Here is a 16,991-nt window from a genome sequence, read left to right on the forward strand (position 1 = left end):
TTTTCCCGAGGTTACAGATATGGGTCATTATTTCTATAACTATATATCTACATCTATCTATCTCTCTATATATGTATATATAAATGGTGGCTGAAAAGAGAATTAACATACAAAGCTAAACAAATTGTTGACTAATCATGAACCTAAAGGCTGGAATAATGCAGATGAAGTGTTAGGGGTCCTCCATTTTGTAGATAGCTAGTAGGCATATTTTAATTATATTTCAAAGGGCCTGTAGCTATACTAGTTTTTTTTTTCTCCTCTGAGCCTGAAATCTGATATGCAGGTGGATCCAAGTTATTGTCTGGGGAGGTGATGTCATGGCTGGAAAAGGGACAGAAAGCTGGATCAGGGAAAAGAGTAACTCCCTAATACGGGGAAGGGGTGTTAAGTATTGTCGACTATAAACCCCATCGATTTGATTTGGTCTGGGTACCATATTCAGCTTAGGAGCCTATGTGACCTCTACATCCCTCTAGAACTGAGCTCACATTCTGTGGTCATCTTCCTCAGGTGCCCCAATATCAACCCATCTTCCTCAGGTGTAGCATAGCGCATTTTCTTTTTTTAAAAGTTTTTTTATTAATTTTATTTTTGCGAGAGATGGAGAGAGAGAGAGAAACACCAGAGCACTGCTCAGCTGCTCAGCTCAGGCTTATGGTGGTGTGGGGGATTGAACCTGGGACTTAGGAGCCTCAGGCATGAGAGTCTGTTTGCATAACCATTATGCTGTCTCCCTGCCCAGCACATCTTCATAAAGGATTTATTTTTAATGCTTCTGATGGTGACTATGCAGTAACTTCACATAGATGTTTAAATCATTTTGCATTATGCTTTACACATGTTTTGTCATTAATTCATCAGGAAGATTTGCTATGCCACTACATTCTATTTCTTTGCTGGATGGGATTTTTTATAACAATACAATAGAATAAAATCAAATGTAGTTTCCCAGTTCTCTGCATTACATTATTTGAAAGCCATTTGTACTTGGTAATAACATTGCTCATTGGGAAAAGATGACAGTGGAGAATGAATTCAAAATTATCCCCATATATTTTGTTCATGTATTTCATAGCATTGCTTAGATTTTGTAATGTTTCTAAATTAGCAACATATTTCAAATGCTAGTAAAGCATTTGAAGCTAGCATTAAAGTATATTTTCTTATAAATACAGCATCTGCATTGCTTAGGTAAGAATGTCTCTGAAGTCTCACCTCTTCAGAGCTCTACCTCACTAGGGAAAGACAGTAACAAGCTGGGAGTATGGATCGGCCTGCCAACACCCAAGTCCAGCAGAGAAGCAATTACAAAAGTCAGATCTTCCACCTTCTGCACCTCAAAAAGAATTTTGGTCCATATTCTTAAGAGGAATAAAAAACAGGAATTTCTAAAGGAGGGGATTGGACACTCTGGCGGTGGAAACTGCATGGCGTTATACCTGTTAACTTACAATCTGTAAATCATTTAAATCAGTAATAACAAGAAGAAATACAAAAAAGGAAATAATGCAAATCACTGTAGTGGTGATTGTGGGTTCCCCTCCCATTGTTCTGAATGCTTCAGGCAGGACAGTTAATCCTCCAAGCAGAGGAAACAATCATTTTTAAAGATTCACTTAATTTTGAAGTGTGAATTTTGTTTTTCTGAAAATGGTTGCTCTCCAGTGATTTAGAATGGACAGAGCTCTCTGTACCTAACAGTTGGTACTGCAGGGAAGAAGTGGCTGATGAGCAGACTGGGAGTAGGAGCCTGAGGAGGGTTTCAATGGCTTCCCCCAAGCCAAGCTCTCAAAATGACTCTTTTGGTAGTATGCTTATTTTATGATTTCTTTTTACACTTGTCAGAAATATTTATTCCTACACTTAGAAACCTTACCCATTGGAGAGTATGTGCACTCAGAGTGTGTGTTTAAATACCGGTCTTCTAGTAACTTAATAGCTATAAAATTATTCCTTGTAAATACAGTTATAAATATAACTTCAGTTATCTAAATTAAGAGTGGGAATGAGTATAGAATGAATTTAATCTAAGACTATTTTCTGAATACAGACAGCTAAATAAATAGATAATATAAGAAAGCACAACTACAGCAAAGGTAAAGTCAGTAAACATTTTACTGAAACATTTCATAACACAGAGAATCTGTCTGAAGTGTAAATTTACTCTTACACAAGGACAGAAGACCCATTTCAAAGACTAATATGAATACAATAAATATGAAGTTTACATACTAATTTATACACAGAAATTCTGCCCCACAGCCATAAAATTTATATTTTAACAGTGCAACATATAATTTAATCATTTGATTTGACCGTTTTTTACTGAACACAAATAACTACCTGGTTTTCATATACACACATATAATATAGATTATATATATATATATATATTCAACAGTCTGTACAGTTTCTAAACATAAAACTCCTAAAAGGCACAACTGTCTATACAACATGTACAAAAATGGCTGGAGCTGACACAAAACAATTATTGGTCAAAAGTTCATGATTGCACAAAGATTAGTCATGAGTTTATGTCAGAAAAATGTGCTTTAAGGAAAGAAGGATTCTCAAAGAAACCTTTAAGTGTTTTATATATATATATATATATATATATATATATATATATATATATATATATATATATATAAAACCCTACCCCAACACACACACACACACACACACACACACACACACACACACACACACACACACACACTCTAGGTTGCTATCACAAGTCTGTCCTCGTCATCATCACTGCTCACATCACTGAAATGTATAGTGGCCTGCCTTCGAGACAGTGCTCTGGGTCGGGGCACCTGTCTGATTGGAGAAAGAGTCCTCTGGCCTGAGTACTCTGTGAAAGCTTCAGGCTGTGTCTTCGGCAAAGGCTGTGATGGGGACACTGGCTTATCCTGCATAGAAGTAAGTTCCTGCTTGGGCTTCAGATGATTTACTGATGCAGCCTTCCCTGTGTCCATTTTACTTGGGCCATCAAGACTTGCATGGTCTTCTACAGGGGCAGGTGGATCTAGAACTTTCTTTGTAGATTCCTGCTGAACTTGTTGTGACCCCTGAGGAGATTCAGTCCGACTGTCCTGATTTGCACTGGCTCCAGAAGTCTGCTTGACAGATGGTTCCCTTGCTCTGTTGTGGGGGGCTGGTGTTTCTGGAGCTCCCTGTGTGTCAACGGTGACTTGGTTAACTGAGGGAATTAAAGTAGGCAAAGCTATGTTCAAGATCTGGAGGCCTGGAATATGTGCCTGGGGGGTGGGATTACTTTGTGAGGAAGGGTTTGCAGTCAAAACCTGCAGTCCAACAGCATTTAGAGCAAGGCCAGGTGGATGTACTTGTGGGGTAATATTTGTGTTGGTTAGGCCTAAAATATTAACAGTTTCCATGCTCAGTGAAGGAAGTGACTGTAAGCCTGGAGTACTTAGGCTCTGAAGGCCTGGCACACGGATTTGGCCAATAGGAATACATGGCACAACATTACTTAATTCAGTCACTCCAGTGGGATTTGTAGTGCCAGATACTTCTGTGCCAGTATCCCCTGGAGTGGTCACAGTTCTGTGAATTACATTGACGGCAGGAATCGTAAGTTGCATTGGCCCAGCTTGTATGGGTACAAATGTGGAGTATGTGAAGCCAGCAGGTACCACATGGATTCCTCCCACTGGGATCATATTATAAGGGGTCTTTGAAGGCTGTTGGGAATGCAAAGGAAGGTGACTAAACAAATGAGTTTGGGAAGAGGCTAGTCCTGGAGTTGGTCGAAGAGTTATTTGTTGCTTCTGTTCTTGAACGTCAGGCTGAGGTGAGTCCACTGAAGAAATTCCCACCGCTGTCTGAGAGTTGTTTTCAGTAACAGGAGGGGGAAGTCTCACAGATGATATATTCTAAAAGACAAGAGACAGTATATATATATATATATATATATATATTTTTTTTTTCTTTCTTTTCATACCAGAACCTTCCTAGCTGTTGAACTAAAATGTTCAGTAGAAGCTATTCTTGATGGCTCTTCCCAATGATATAAATCAAGCTATTTAAAAAATGTACAAGTTTTCATGGTCCGGGAGGTGGAGCAGTGGATAAAGCACTGGACTCTAAATCAGGAGGTCCTAAGTTCAGTCCTCAGCAGCACATGTACCAGAGTGATAGCTGGTTCTTTATCTCTCTTCTCCTTTCTCGTTAATAAATAAAAAATCTTTTAAAAGAATATATAAAAAAGAAAAAAATGTACAAATTTTCTAGAAATTATACTCTGAATAAAATTTCTGACTAAAAATAGATTATATAATCTAACACAAGCTAATATATTTTATATAATAGTTTGCATTTAACTTCTTTGATATAATATCATTTATACTGAAAGTAACCCTGAGAGGTAGCCATAACTATCTATACTCCTTTTTGTTGGTTGTTTTTGCTACTGCTAGCACTACTGGTACTTACTTTAGAGAGACAGTGTTATGGTAATCAAAATATTAGTTGGCTTTACTGGGGGAAAACTAATTGAAAGATCATTCATTTATGAATAATTATGTTATAGAAAAAATTAATTTATGTACTAACTTAAATCTACATGCTAGTACAATTTAACAGAAAGACAAAGATATGATACAGAGTCATCCATTTCAGTTTTCTCCAGTGTTACCAGGTAACCCCAAATCTGTCAATATAGGGGAAAAAATCATCTTGCAATTTTGAGTATACACTAGAAGAGAACTGTCCTTGAGAGAGAAGATTCATGTCTCACAGAACTAAACATTTCTTACAAGTCTATCACAGGTAGATGTGAAGAATTACTCCCAGTGTAATTAAGACTTATGTGAGCCCTGTGTCTCCTGTGCCAGTTCACAGACAGAAATTTTCCCAAGTTGCCACAGCAATTCAAACCATTCAAACAAATTACTGATACATTTTTCTGGTTACATTAACGTTGTGATAGAAACTGGTAGCTGTTTTGCCAAACAAAGCAAGGTTTGAAATGTTTGGATAAGTAAGGACAAATTATCATGTATCCGTGGGAAAATAACTCACGCTGTTATATGATAAATACATGTATTCATGTTCTCAATGAACATATACATAATTTCAGAATTTATAAAAAAATTACTGATTATAAAATAATCAGTAATATATAAAATTATAAAATTCTTATTTAAAATTCTGATTATAAAATTCTTACTGATGCAAGAATACATTTTGTAAGATTTCACTCTTCTTGACTTATAACACAATGTGTGAACTCTGACCAACTATCTAATAGAGGCCAGGGAGACAGCATAATGGTAGTATATGGGACTCGGATGCAAGAAGTTCCAGGTTTGATCCCTGACACCACATATAGCAAGAGATGAGTATCTGGTCAAAAACATAGCAAAACAGTAACAATGAAAAATGTTAACTACTCAAAATAAATTAAAAGGATATAAATGTCGGGGCCAGGTGGTGGCACATCTGGTTGAGCGTACATGTTACAATGCACAGGGACCTGGGTTCGAGCCCCAAGTCCCCATTTGCAGGGGGAAAGCTTTACAAGTGATGAAGCAGTGTTGCAAGTATCTCTCTGTCTCTCTCCCTTTCTATCTCCTCCTTCCTTCTCCATTTCTAGCTGTCTCTATCCAATAAATAAAGATAATAAAAATAAAAAATAAGGGATATAAATGTCCTTGCTCCCTAAGTAAAAAACGACAAAATAATTAAAGAAACTGATTTGTTCATAAAGGAGTAATTCAAATACATCACTTCACTAACAGCCATTAAATCTTCCATATTTAATAGGTCAAGCAAAAGAGAAAACAGTAACAAACTCTTTACCTGTGTTAAAGTAATAGCTTTTCCTGTCAGAGAACTTCTTAGAAATTCTTCATTTTCAGGGTAGTCTACTGACATTTGATGACATGGGGATCTGGGTGAAACTTGCAGTGACTTAGTAGAGTCTACAGAATTAGTTGCCCCATTCTCTTCTTTTGGAACATTCTGCCTGGTTATTACCGGGGACTCTGATTTTCTACCGTAGTCTGACTGCACTGTGCTCAGTACAGTCATCTTGGTAGGCAATGCTCTAGGTAGAACATCCATCGGGTCAGAGTGCACTCCAGGGAAGCAATCAGTAACTCTGATGTCTTCATCAGTGCCCACAGGGTCCTGCAAGCTACCTCTGGAAGGAAGGTGCTGTGGGCTGGCCGTAACAGAGGGAGCTGCAGACAGGACTGATTCAGCCTGGCTGTCTTCATCATCATCATCATTGTCATTATCATCCTCATCTGGGCCATCTGATTCTTCAAGATCATATCCAGACCTCTCATAACTGAATCTTTGTTTCTCATCTAATAAAAACAAAAACAACCAAGAGGATATGTCAGTGAATGCTCTGCAAATAGACAAATGCGATCTTGTCATCTTTATACTTTTGGCAACTTTTCCTGTGAGGAATATGAAAGAACTCTAAGTGCAGGAAAACCCACAATTAAATCGGATCCATTTCTCTAGTTCCTAAGAATTAGAAATCTTTTTATGAAAAGAAAGGAAACAAGCACTACTGCTCTTTCAGTAATTTGGCTTTCACTCAGAACAGTGGAGAAAAGAAATGAAGGGAGGGTGGGGGGTCGATAGCATAATGATTCTCATGCCTGAGGCTCTGAAGTCCCTGGCTGAATCCCCCGCACCACCATAAACCAGAGCTGAACAGTGCTCTAGTAAAAAAAAAATAATAATAATAAAATAAATTTTTAAAAAAAGCAAAGAAATGAAATGAAGAGGAAAAATGGCACAATTCTATTCCTGGAAAAAAGATGCAATTCCAGCTCAGTTGACCACAATAATAGAAAAGAGAGAGTGAGAGAGAGAGAAGGCGAGAGAACAGACACCTAAGAACATGATTTATACTGAAGGTTGAACCTAAGTATAAGAAAGGGTAGTATCCAGTCTTCTCACTTTTTAATGTCAATGTAAGGACTTTCAAATATCAAGTAGCAACAAAATATTTCTAGAAGTGAGGTGGAAATAATACTCTCTTTAGATAACACTCTCTTTAGCACAATGCAAAGAATGAAGATACATTTTTTAAAATCTAGTCTCCACCCCAAACAAAAGGCACTATTATAGTTATAGGAATTTGAAGTTTCTAGTAGTCAAGAGTAACTATAGTAATTGCCAATCACCAAACCCAGTCCCACTCTAATTACAGGAAAAGTCTAATGTCCTAGCAGAAGGAAGTGTGCTCATTATCCAGCCTAACATGTATCCATGTTAGTCTTTCATAAGATATTCAGCTTTCATCAGAATATATTAGACATATAAAAGGGGGGGGGCATGCTTAAAAGAGAAAAAGCAGTTAGAGAATAACTATATGCCACCAAGCTAGAGAACATGGAAGAAATGGACGATTTCCTAGATACCTACCAACTTCCAAAACTAAGTAAAGAGGAAGTGGATAACATGAATAGGCCCATCACAGCCAATGAAATTGAAAGAGTTATCAAAAATCTCCCCAAAAATAAAAGTCCTGGACCAGATGGTTTTACAAATGAATTCTACAAAACCTTCACAGAAGAACTAATACCTCTACTTTTCAAAGTCTCCCAGAAGATTAAAGACACTGGAATACTCCCTGCCAGCTTCTATGAAGCCAACATCACTCTGAGACCAAAAGCAGACAGGAACACAACCAAAAAAGAAAACTACAGACCAATATCTCTGATGAACATAGATACGAAAACACTGAACAAAATTCTAGTCAACCGGACACAGCAGTATATTAAAAAGATTGTTCATCATGACCAAGTGGGGTTTATCCCAGGCATGCAAGGTTGGTTTAATATATGTAAATCAATCCACCACATCAACAAAAGCAAGACCAAAAACCACATGGTCATATCAATAGATGCAGAGAAGGCCTTTGACAAAATCCAACATCCCTTTATGATCAAAACACTACAAAAAATGGAATAGATGGAAAATTCCTGAAGATAGTGGAGTCTATATATAGCAAACCTACAGCCAACATCATACTCAATGGTGAAAAATTGGAAGCATTTCCCCTCAGATCAGATACCAGACAGGGCTGCCCACTATCACCATTACTATTCAACATAGTGTTGGAAGTTCTTGCCATAGCAATCAGGCAGGAGCAAGGAATTAAAGCGAAACAGATTGGAAGAGAAGTCAAACTCTCCCTATTTGCAGATAACATGATAGTATACACAGAAAAACCTAAGGAATCCAGCAAGAAGCTTTTGGAAATCATCAGGCAATACAGTAAGGTGTCAGGCTACAAAATTAACATTCAAAAGTCAGTGGCATTCCTCTATGCAAAAACTAAGCTAGAAGAAATTGAAATCCAGAAATCAATTCCTTTTACTATAGCAACTAAAACAATAAAATATCTAGGAGTAAACCTAACCAAAGAAGTGAAAGACTTGTATACTGAAAATTATGAGTCACTACTCAAGGAAATTGAAAAAGACACAAAGAAGTGAAAAGATATTCCATGTTCATAGGTTGGAAGAATTAACATCATCAAAATGAATATACTACCCAGAGTCATCTACAAATTTAATGCTATCCCCATCAAGATCCCAAGCAAATTTTTTAGGAAAATAGAACAAATGCTACAAATGTTTATCTGGAACCAGAAAAGACCTAGAATTGCCAAAAACAATCTTGAGAAAAAAGAACAGAACTGGACGCATCACACTCCCAGATTTCAAATTGTATTATAGGGCCATTGTCATCAAAACTGCTTGGTACTGGAACATGAATAGACACACTGACCAGTGGAATAGAACTGAGAGCCCAGAAGTGAGCCCCCACACCTATGGACATCTAATCTTTGACAAAGGTGCCCAGACTATTCAATGGGGAAAGCAGAGTCTCTTCAACAAATGGTGTTGGAAACAATGGGTTGAAACATGCAGAAGAATGAAACTGAACCACTACATTTCACCAAGTACAAAAGTAAATTCCAAGTGGATCAAGGACTTGGATGTTAGGCCACAAACTATCAGATACTAAGAAGAAAATATTGGCAGAACTCTTTTCCACATAAATTTCAAAGACATCTTCAATGAAACGAATCCAAATACAAAGAAGACTAAGTCAAGTATAAACCTATGGGACTACACCAAATTAAAAAGCTTCTGCACAGCAAAGGAAACCACTACCCAAACCAAGAGACCCCTCACAGAATGGGAGATCTTTACATGCCATACATCAGACAAGAGTTTAATAACCAACATATATAAAGAGTTTGCCAAACTCAACAACAAGACAACAAATAACCCCATCCAAAAATGGGGGAGGTCATGGACAGAATATTCACCACAGAAGAGATCCAAAAGGCCGAGAAACACATGAAAAAATGCTCCAAGTATCTTGATTGTCAGAGAAATGCAAATCAAGACAACAATGAGATATCACTTCACTCCTGTGAGAATGTCATACATCAGAAAAGGTAACAGCAGCAAATGCTGGAGAGGGTGTGTGGTCAAAGGAACCCTCCTGCACTGCTGGTGGGAATGTCAATTGGTCCAACCTCTGTGGAGAACAGTCTGGAGAACTCTCAGAAGGCTAAAAATGAACCTGCCCTATGATCCTGCAATTCCTCTCCTGGGGATACATCCTAAGCAACCCAACATACCCATCCAAAAAGATCTGTGTACACATATGTGCTTGGCAGCACAATTTGTAATAGCCAAAACCTGGAAGCAACCCAGGTGTCCAACAACAGATGAGTGGCTGAGCAAGTTGTGGTATATATATATACAATGGAATAATACTCAGCTGTAAAAAAAATGGTGACTTTGCTGTTTCTCTCCTCTCCTGGATCAACTAGGAATACCAAAGGAGACCACCTGGGACCGCAACAAGACAGGACTAGAATGACTACAGGAACCCACCAAACCACCAGTGAATGCAAACACAGGTTGCTGGTGACAGAGAGGAGCCTAGGGAGAGACTAAGTGGCTGGTAACAGTCAGGTGGTTTATCAGTTGAGACACCACCTCCAGTCTGTTGCACCAACAAGGGGACAGCTGAAGGGAGGAGAGGACTCCCCGGAGACTCACCAAGTGCAACTCTGAGTCTCCATTGCTACTGCCCTCAGAATCTGGAGCAGCGGCAGGGAGGGACACCGGGGGACAGAGATCTAACCAGGAAACTCAGGAAAGGACCTATACCTTGGAGGCATAGCTGTGGGGCTGTGAAAGTCTCTTTGCATAACCACTGGACTATCTCTGCCACACCCTGCTTTATCTCTTAATCTGGAGTCAGTGATTAAGCTAAGAAGCCTACTTATAGTTTAGAAGCCCTCAGGCTCCCATAGCCTACAGAGAAGAAAAAAAAAAAAAAAAAAGAGGCTTTTAAATCACTGAGCTCCAACTCAGGGATTAAAATATTATTGAAACAACTGTTAACTTCCACCACTGTGAACCCTTTAATTACCTTACTTAGATACAAGTCAATCCAGGAAATAGTGATCAGTAATTTGAAAAGTACTAAGAGAGGGAACTCATAACAATATATAAAATGGGTAAACCAACAAGAAGAAATATTGGAGAAACCAACCAGGAAAACAGTCCAGCTAAAAGCCCCCCAAAGGGTGAAGCACAAAATAATGAGGTCAACATCCAAACATTAGCTAAGGAAATAATCACAGGAGTGAGTAAAGAGTTTGAAAGAATTGTCATCAGAAATACAGGAACAACAAATGAGACTCTGGAAGAAAACACTATCTCAAGGTTATTAGAGAGCTGAAAGCTGAAATAGCTGAGCTAAGAACACAACAAGCTGAACAAGCTAAAATAGTATCAGAACAGAGAAACAAAACAGATGAACTCCAGAAAACAGTAGAGAGCAGAGAGACTAGAATCAATGAGGCTGAAGACAGAATTAGCAAGATCGAGGATGAATTAGAGACAACTAAAAAAGAAGTAAGAGATCTCAAAAAGAGATTAAGAGATGCTGAAAACAACAACAGAGACCTATAGGATGACTTCAAAAGAAACAATATACACATCATTGGCTTACCAGAGGAAGAAAGAGAGGGAGAGGAAGAAAGCATTCTTCAGGCCATAATAGCTGAAAACTTCTCTAGTCTAGACAACATCAAAGACAAAGATTCAAGAAGCCCAGAGGGTCCCAAACAGAATGCACCCAGACCTAAAGACACTAAGACACATCATACTTAGAATGGAAAGGAATAAGGATAAAGAAAGGACCCTGAAGGCTGCAAGAGAAAAACAAAGAGTCACCTACAGAGGAAAACCCATAAGATTAGCAGCAGACTTCTCCACACAAACACTACAGGCCAGAAGAGTGCTCAATGAGAAAGGCTTTCAGCCAAGAATACTATATCCTGCTAGACTGTCATTCAGACTAGATGGAGGCATCAAAACCTCCACAGATAAGCAACAATTAAAGGAATCAACTATCACCAAGCCTGCCCTGAAAGAAGTTCTGAAAGGTCTTCTATAAACAGTCAGACCATCATAAATAAGACATGTATCAGAACACTCTAAAACCCTAGTTTCCTTTTTATCTTCTGACCTAGAATATTCTGTTATTAATTTTACATTAATTTATTTTCCCTTTTGTTGCCCTTATTGTATTATTGTTGTAGTTATTACTATTGTTGTTATTGATTTATTCCCCTTTGTTGCCCTTGTTGTTTTATTGTTGTAGTAATTATTGTTGTTGTTATTGATGTCATCATTGTTGGATAGGACAGAGAGAAATGGAGAGAGGAAGGGAAGACAGAGAGGGGGAGAGAAAGACACCTGCAGACCTGCTTCATCGCTTTAATAATAATATATATTTCTTTTTAACACTTTTAAAAAATTTATTTATTCCCTTTTGTAGCCCTTGTTGTTTTATTGTTGTAGTTATTCTTGTTATTGTCATTGTTAGATAGGACAGAGAGGAAGGGAGAGAGGAGGGGAAGATGGGGGGGGTAGAAAGACAGACACCTGCAGACCTGCTTCACCACTTGTGAAGGGACTCCCCTGTAGGTGGGGAGCCGGGGGCTTGAACCGGGATCTTTACACTGGTCCTTGTGCTTTGTGCCACATGTGCTTAACCTGCTGCACCACCACCCGACTCCCAATAATAATAACTTAGAATAAAAATTTATCCATGGATGAGATGGAAAATCTAGGTGAGGATTAAGGTCATAGCCAAAGTACAAGAGGAGGAAGTCTGAGTTAATTATAACCTAGATTCTGCAGTCTTAATTTCAGGAAGTGGTCCCTTAGCTAGGTGGACAATTTGTTGACTGCTGATTATTTTCAGAGGAACTAGAATTGGTAAATTCCTGAATGCTAAGATGAATCCATAAGTAAAGTTGTTAAGAAGAACTCCTTCTCACGTAAAGAAGCCCCTTGAATAACAAGTATCTGGATATTTTCTCTCCAGCAATTATGACTGGCCTGGAAGATTCCCAAAGGTGATCTTTTCAAGTCCATTTGAGTAAGGTGGTTTTAACATGTTCTTGAAACTATAGTATAATGCACACATTGTATTTAGTTGTTTATTCCTAAAACAAGAAAATACTCACTGTATGTCCTTTGGTGAACAAATAAAGTAAAAACAAACATGAAAAAAAAAAGGTGACTTCACCGTTTTCAGCCGATCTTGGATGGACTTTGAAAAATTCACGTTAAGTGAAATAAGTCAGAAACAGAAGGATGAATATGGGATGATCTCACTCTCAGGCAGAAGTTGAAAAACAAGATCAGAAAAGAAAATAGAAGTAGAACCTGAAATGGAATTGGTGTATCGCACCAAAGTAAAAGACTCTGGAGGATGGGTGGGTAGGGAGAATACAGGTCTAAGAAGGATTCAGAGGACCTAGTGGGGGTTGTATTATTACATGGGAAACTGGGGAATGTTATGCATGTACAAACTATTGTACTTACTGTTGAATGTAAAACATTAATTCCCCAATAAAAAAAAACAGCAGTTAGAACCAGTCATATACAAAACATAAGTATAACTATTAGTGAATTTAAAATAGTTATGGGGCCAGGTGGTGGCACACTTGGTTAAGTGCATGTGTTAACAGTGTACAAGGACCTGGGTTTGAGCCCCCTAGTCTACACCTACAGGGGGAAAGCTTTGCAAGTGGTGAAGCAGTGCGGCAGGTGTCTCTCTTCCTCCCCCATCTATCCCTCCCTACCCTCTTAATTTCTGGCTATCTCTATCCAATAAAGACAATAATTTTTTTGAATCATTAAAAAGTTTAAAATAATTACGACTATATGTTTAGGTTCTAATGAGAAAGGTAGACATACAGTTTTCAAATGAGAATTTCAACTGAAAGATGAAAACTATAAAAAAAATTTAATAAGTTTAAGAGCAAAGACCGCTGTTTCCTTTCAATAATAATAAAATAAAAATCTCCCCCCCAAATGAGATGACTGTAAATTTACAAAAAGAGAAAATAACTATGAAAACTGTCAAACTCTGAATTGCCTATTAAAATTAACTTTTGAAGATGAAGGAGAAATAAAGACTTCTTTAAAAACAAAAAATGAAAAGAGGGGTCAGTGGTGGTGCGCCTGGTTTAGTGCACATAGTACGAAGCACAAGGACTTGTGCAAGGATCAAGGTTTGAGCCTTTGGCTCCCACCTGCGAGGGTAGGGGGACACTTCACAAGTGGTGAAGCAGGTATCTTTTGCTCTATCTCCCCTTACTCTCTCAAATTCTGTCCTACCCAAATAAAATAGAAAAAATGGCCACCAGGAGCAATGGGTTTGTACTGCTGGCACCATGCCCTAACAATAACCCTGGAGGCAAAAAAAAAAAAAAAAAGTGAGGGGAGTCATAGGCCCAGGACTACTTGAAAATAAATGTTGAGGAAGATTTTCAGGTAGAAAGACTATGGTATCAGGTGGAACTTGGAGTTATCAAAAGAAAACAAAAAGCCTATCAGAAGGAGAATATAGGTGAAACAACATTATTATTTTTATTATTTAAATGGAATAATTTTATTATTTTTAATACATAATTTTTTATTTTCTTAGTCTATTCGGAACAACTGGACAGTTATTTTCATGGGATGGACATTTATATGGTACAGTAAGTTATTTATTTTTTTTCTTTTTTTTTAAATTTTATTTACAAAAAGGAAACAAAACCATAGGATAAGAGGGGTACAACTCCACACAATTCCCACCACTAGAATTCCGTATCTCCTCCCCTCCCCTCGAGAGTTTCCCTATTCTTTATCCCTCTGGAAGTATGGACCCAAGGTCATTGTGGGATGCAGAAGGTGGAAGGTCTGGCTTCTGTAATTGCTTCCCCACTGAACATGGGTGCTGACAGGTCGATCCATATTCCCAGCCTGCCTCTCTCTTTCCTTAGTGGGGCGGGGTTCTGGGGAAGCAGAGCTCCAGAACATATTAGTGGGGTTGTCTGTCCAGGGAAGTCTGGTTGGCATCATGCTAGCATCTGGAACCTGGTGGCTGAAAAGAGTTAACATACAAAGCCAAACAAATTGTTGACTAATCATGAACCTAAAGGCTGGAATAGTGCAGACGAAGAGTTGGGGGCGGTGTATCTGTTTTGTAGATAGCTAGTAGACATATTTTAGTTATATTCCAAAGGGCCTGTGGCTATTATTATTAGTATCATCATCAAAGCACTGCTCAGCTCTGTTGTTGTTATTATCATTACCAGAGTGCTACTCAGCTCTGGTTATCAGTGGCACCAAGGACTGACTTGGGACTTCTTACATGCAAGTCTGGTGTGCTACTGCTGAGAATCTTCCCAATTTTGTATATATTTTCTAAAATTTAAACTACTGAAAAAATAACAATATCTACATCAAATAATAGTAAAAATATCCTATGTGTTCAGGAGACCTTAATATAAAATGTAACTTTATTTACATTTCATATTTTCTAATATGTACGTGCATATACACAGTAGAAAGTTACAAAAAGATTTTTTGTATATATATATATATATATATATATATATATATATATATATATATATATTTAACAGAGACAGAAAGGTACTGAAAGAAAAGAGACCAGAGCACCAGGGCTCCCTTCAGTGCTTTAGGGGCTGTGCTCGAACCTTGGTCACAAGCATGGCAAAGGTGAACTATTCTGCCCACACAATTTTATGTATTTACATGTAAAACACTGCAATACTTTGTGAAAGTAAATAAATTTTTAAAGACCTAAATAATCCAATAGAGGAAATAAAATGATCAATTCTTATATAAAAAGAAAGCAATGAAACAACTGGTAAGATGGTAGGTTTTAATTCCCATTGCGAGCCCCGGTTCTCCACCTGCAGAGGGGTTGCTTCACAAGCGGAAATGAGGAAAAACACAGTCAACATTAAGCAATAAGGAAAAAAGGAAATCTGAAGAACTCTATGTCCTAAAAAACAAACTTGAATTCAAAAGAAAGAAAAGTTAATCTATAATGTCACCAAAAGAATTAAATATGTATTGCGCCAAAGTAAAAGACTCTCGGATCGGTGGGGGGAGTGTTTGGGTCCTAGAACATGATGGCAGAAGAGGAGCTAGAAGGTGGTTGAATTGTTACATGAAAAACAGAAATGTTACACATGTACAAACTACTGTATTTTACTGTCAATTGTTAGCCATTAATCCCCTCAATAAAGAAAAAGAGAATACATATTAACAAAAAACATAGGAATATACATTGAAACTAAAATAACCGGTTAAAAAGTCATGGGTAGGAAACAAATGAAGAGATAAACAGTATACATAGAGTGGAAGGATCAATAATAAGAAAGTATTTCTGCTCAATTTAATTTATAGATACAATGTGAATCCATTTAGCCAAAGCAATTTTGAAAAGGGAATAGTTCAGGAACCAATAGATCACTCTAAATTTTGGAGGGTGGCTAAAACAAATGGATAGTCACATACGTGCATGTTAGTTGTTGGGCTTAGGCAAAAATTAGTAAAGTTATGGGCCCCTTGGAATATACCTAAAGTAAACTTCCTAGCTTTTTCCAAATTGAAGACCCCACATCTCATCTGCTATAATCTTACTTTTAGGTTCCTGATGATTAAACATTTTTTTCTGCTTTGTAGCTATAGTTTTTCAGCCACCAAGCTGCAGATGCTACCAAGATGCCAACCTGACTTCTCTGGGCAGATGACCTCACCAATGTGTCCTGGAACCCCACTTCTCCAGAATCCTACCTCACTGGGGAAAGATAGAAATAGACTGGGAGTATGGATCAACCTGCCAATGCCTATGTCTAGCAGAGAAGCAATTACAGAACCCAGACTTCCCTCCTTCTGCACCCCATAAAAAACTTTGGCCTATACTTCGAGAGGGATAAAGAATAGGGAAGCTTCCAATGGAGGGATGGGATACGGAACTTCAGTGGTGAGAACTGTAACCCTCTTATCCTACAATCTTGTCAATCATTGTTAAATCAATAAAAAAGCAAACTGGTAAAATTCTTAAATGTTTCACTGATTATTTTAATAATATGCTGTGTTAGTTGCAGAATAACTGGACTCTCGTACATTGCTGTTGGGTACAAACTGGTATAGCCACTTTGGAAATTAGTTTTACATTTTTTTAATAAAACTAAATGTACACCAATCACCAATCACATGACCTAAGATAGTTCTGTTGTCAAACCCTGAATAGGAAACTCTCATTCACATAAAATCCTGTGCATGAAATTCTATTTATAACTGTCCCTAACTGAAAAACCTGTAGGTAGTTTTCAAGTGGTCAGTAGATAGCAGAACAAAGTATTAACTCACACCAAAACACAGATGACTATTATATACATTTTGCTAAGTTAAAAATATCAGGTTCCCTAAACTACTTATGCTAAGATTCTTTTCATATGACACTCTGCAAAAGGGTAAACTGTAAGGAGGGAAAGAGATCAATGATTGCCAGGGGTTATTGGGAGGCTGACTCCAAGGAGTGGCCCAAGGGACTTTTTCGGAGTGATGGAACTGTTCTGT

The 16,991-nt window shown here is 37.8% G+C and overlaps 1 protein-coding gene across 7 annotated transcripts in view; it reads right to left on the reverse strand.

Moving 5' to 3' along the window:
• Positions 1-2,100: 2,100 nt before the first annotated feature.
• The window catches only part of HIVEP1 (HIVEP zinc finger 1), a 122,132-nt gene continuing 107,241 nt past the window's right edge, over positions 2,101-16,991 (reverse strand). For all 7 annotated transcript variants that reach the window (XM_060189362.1, XM_060189364.1, XM_060189358.1 and 4 more), the window contains 2 exons: positions 5,830-6,341; positions 2,101-3,902 (listed from right to left, as the gene is read on the reverse strand). In XM_060189362.1, coding sequence (XP_060045345.1) covers positions 2,724-3,902; positions 5,830-6,341 — 1,691 coding nt within the window. In that variant the 3' untranslated portion in view covers positions 2,101-2,723. The remainder of the gene's footprint in view (positions 3,903-5,829; positions 6,342-16,991) is intronic.

This window comes from Erinaceus europaeus, chromosome 4 (assembly GCF_950295315.1).
Source record: "Erinaceus europaeus chromosome 4, mEriEur2.1, whole genome shotgun sequence".
Taxonomy (NCBI): domain Eukaryota; kingdom Metazoa; phylum Chordata; class Mammalia; order Eulipotyphla; family Erinaceidae; genus Erinaceus; species Erinaceus europaeus.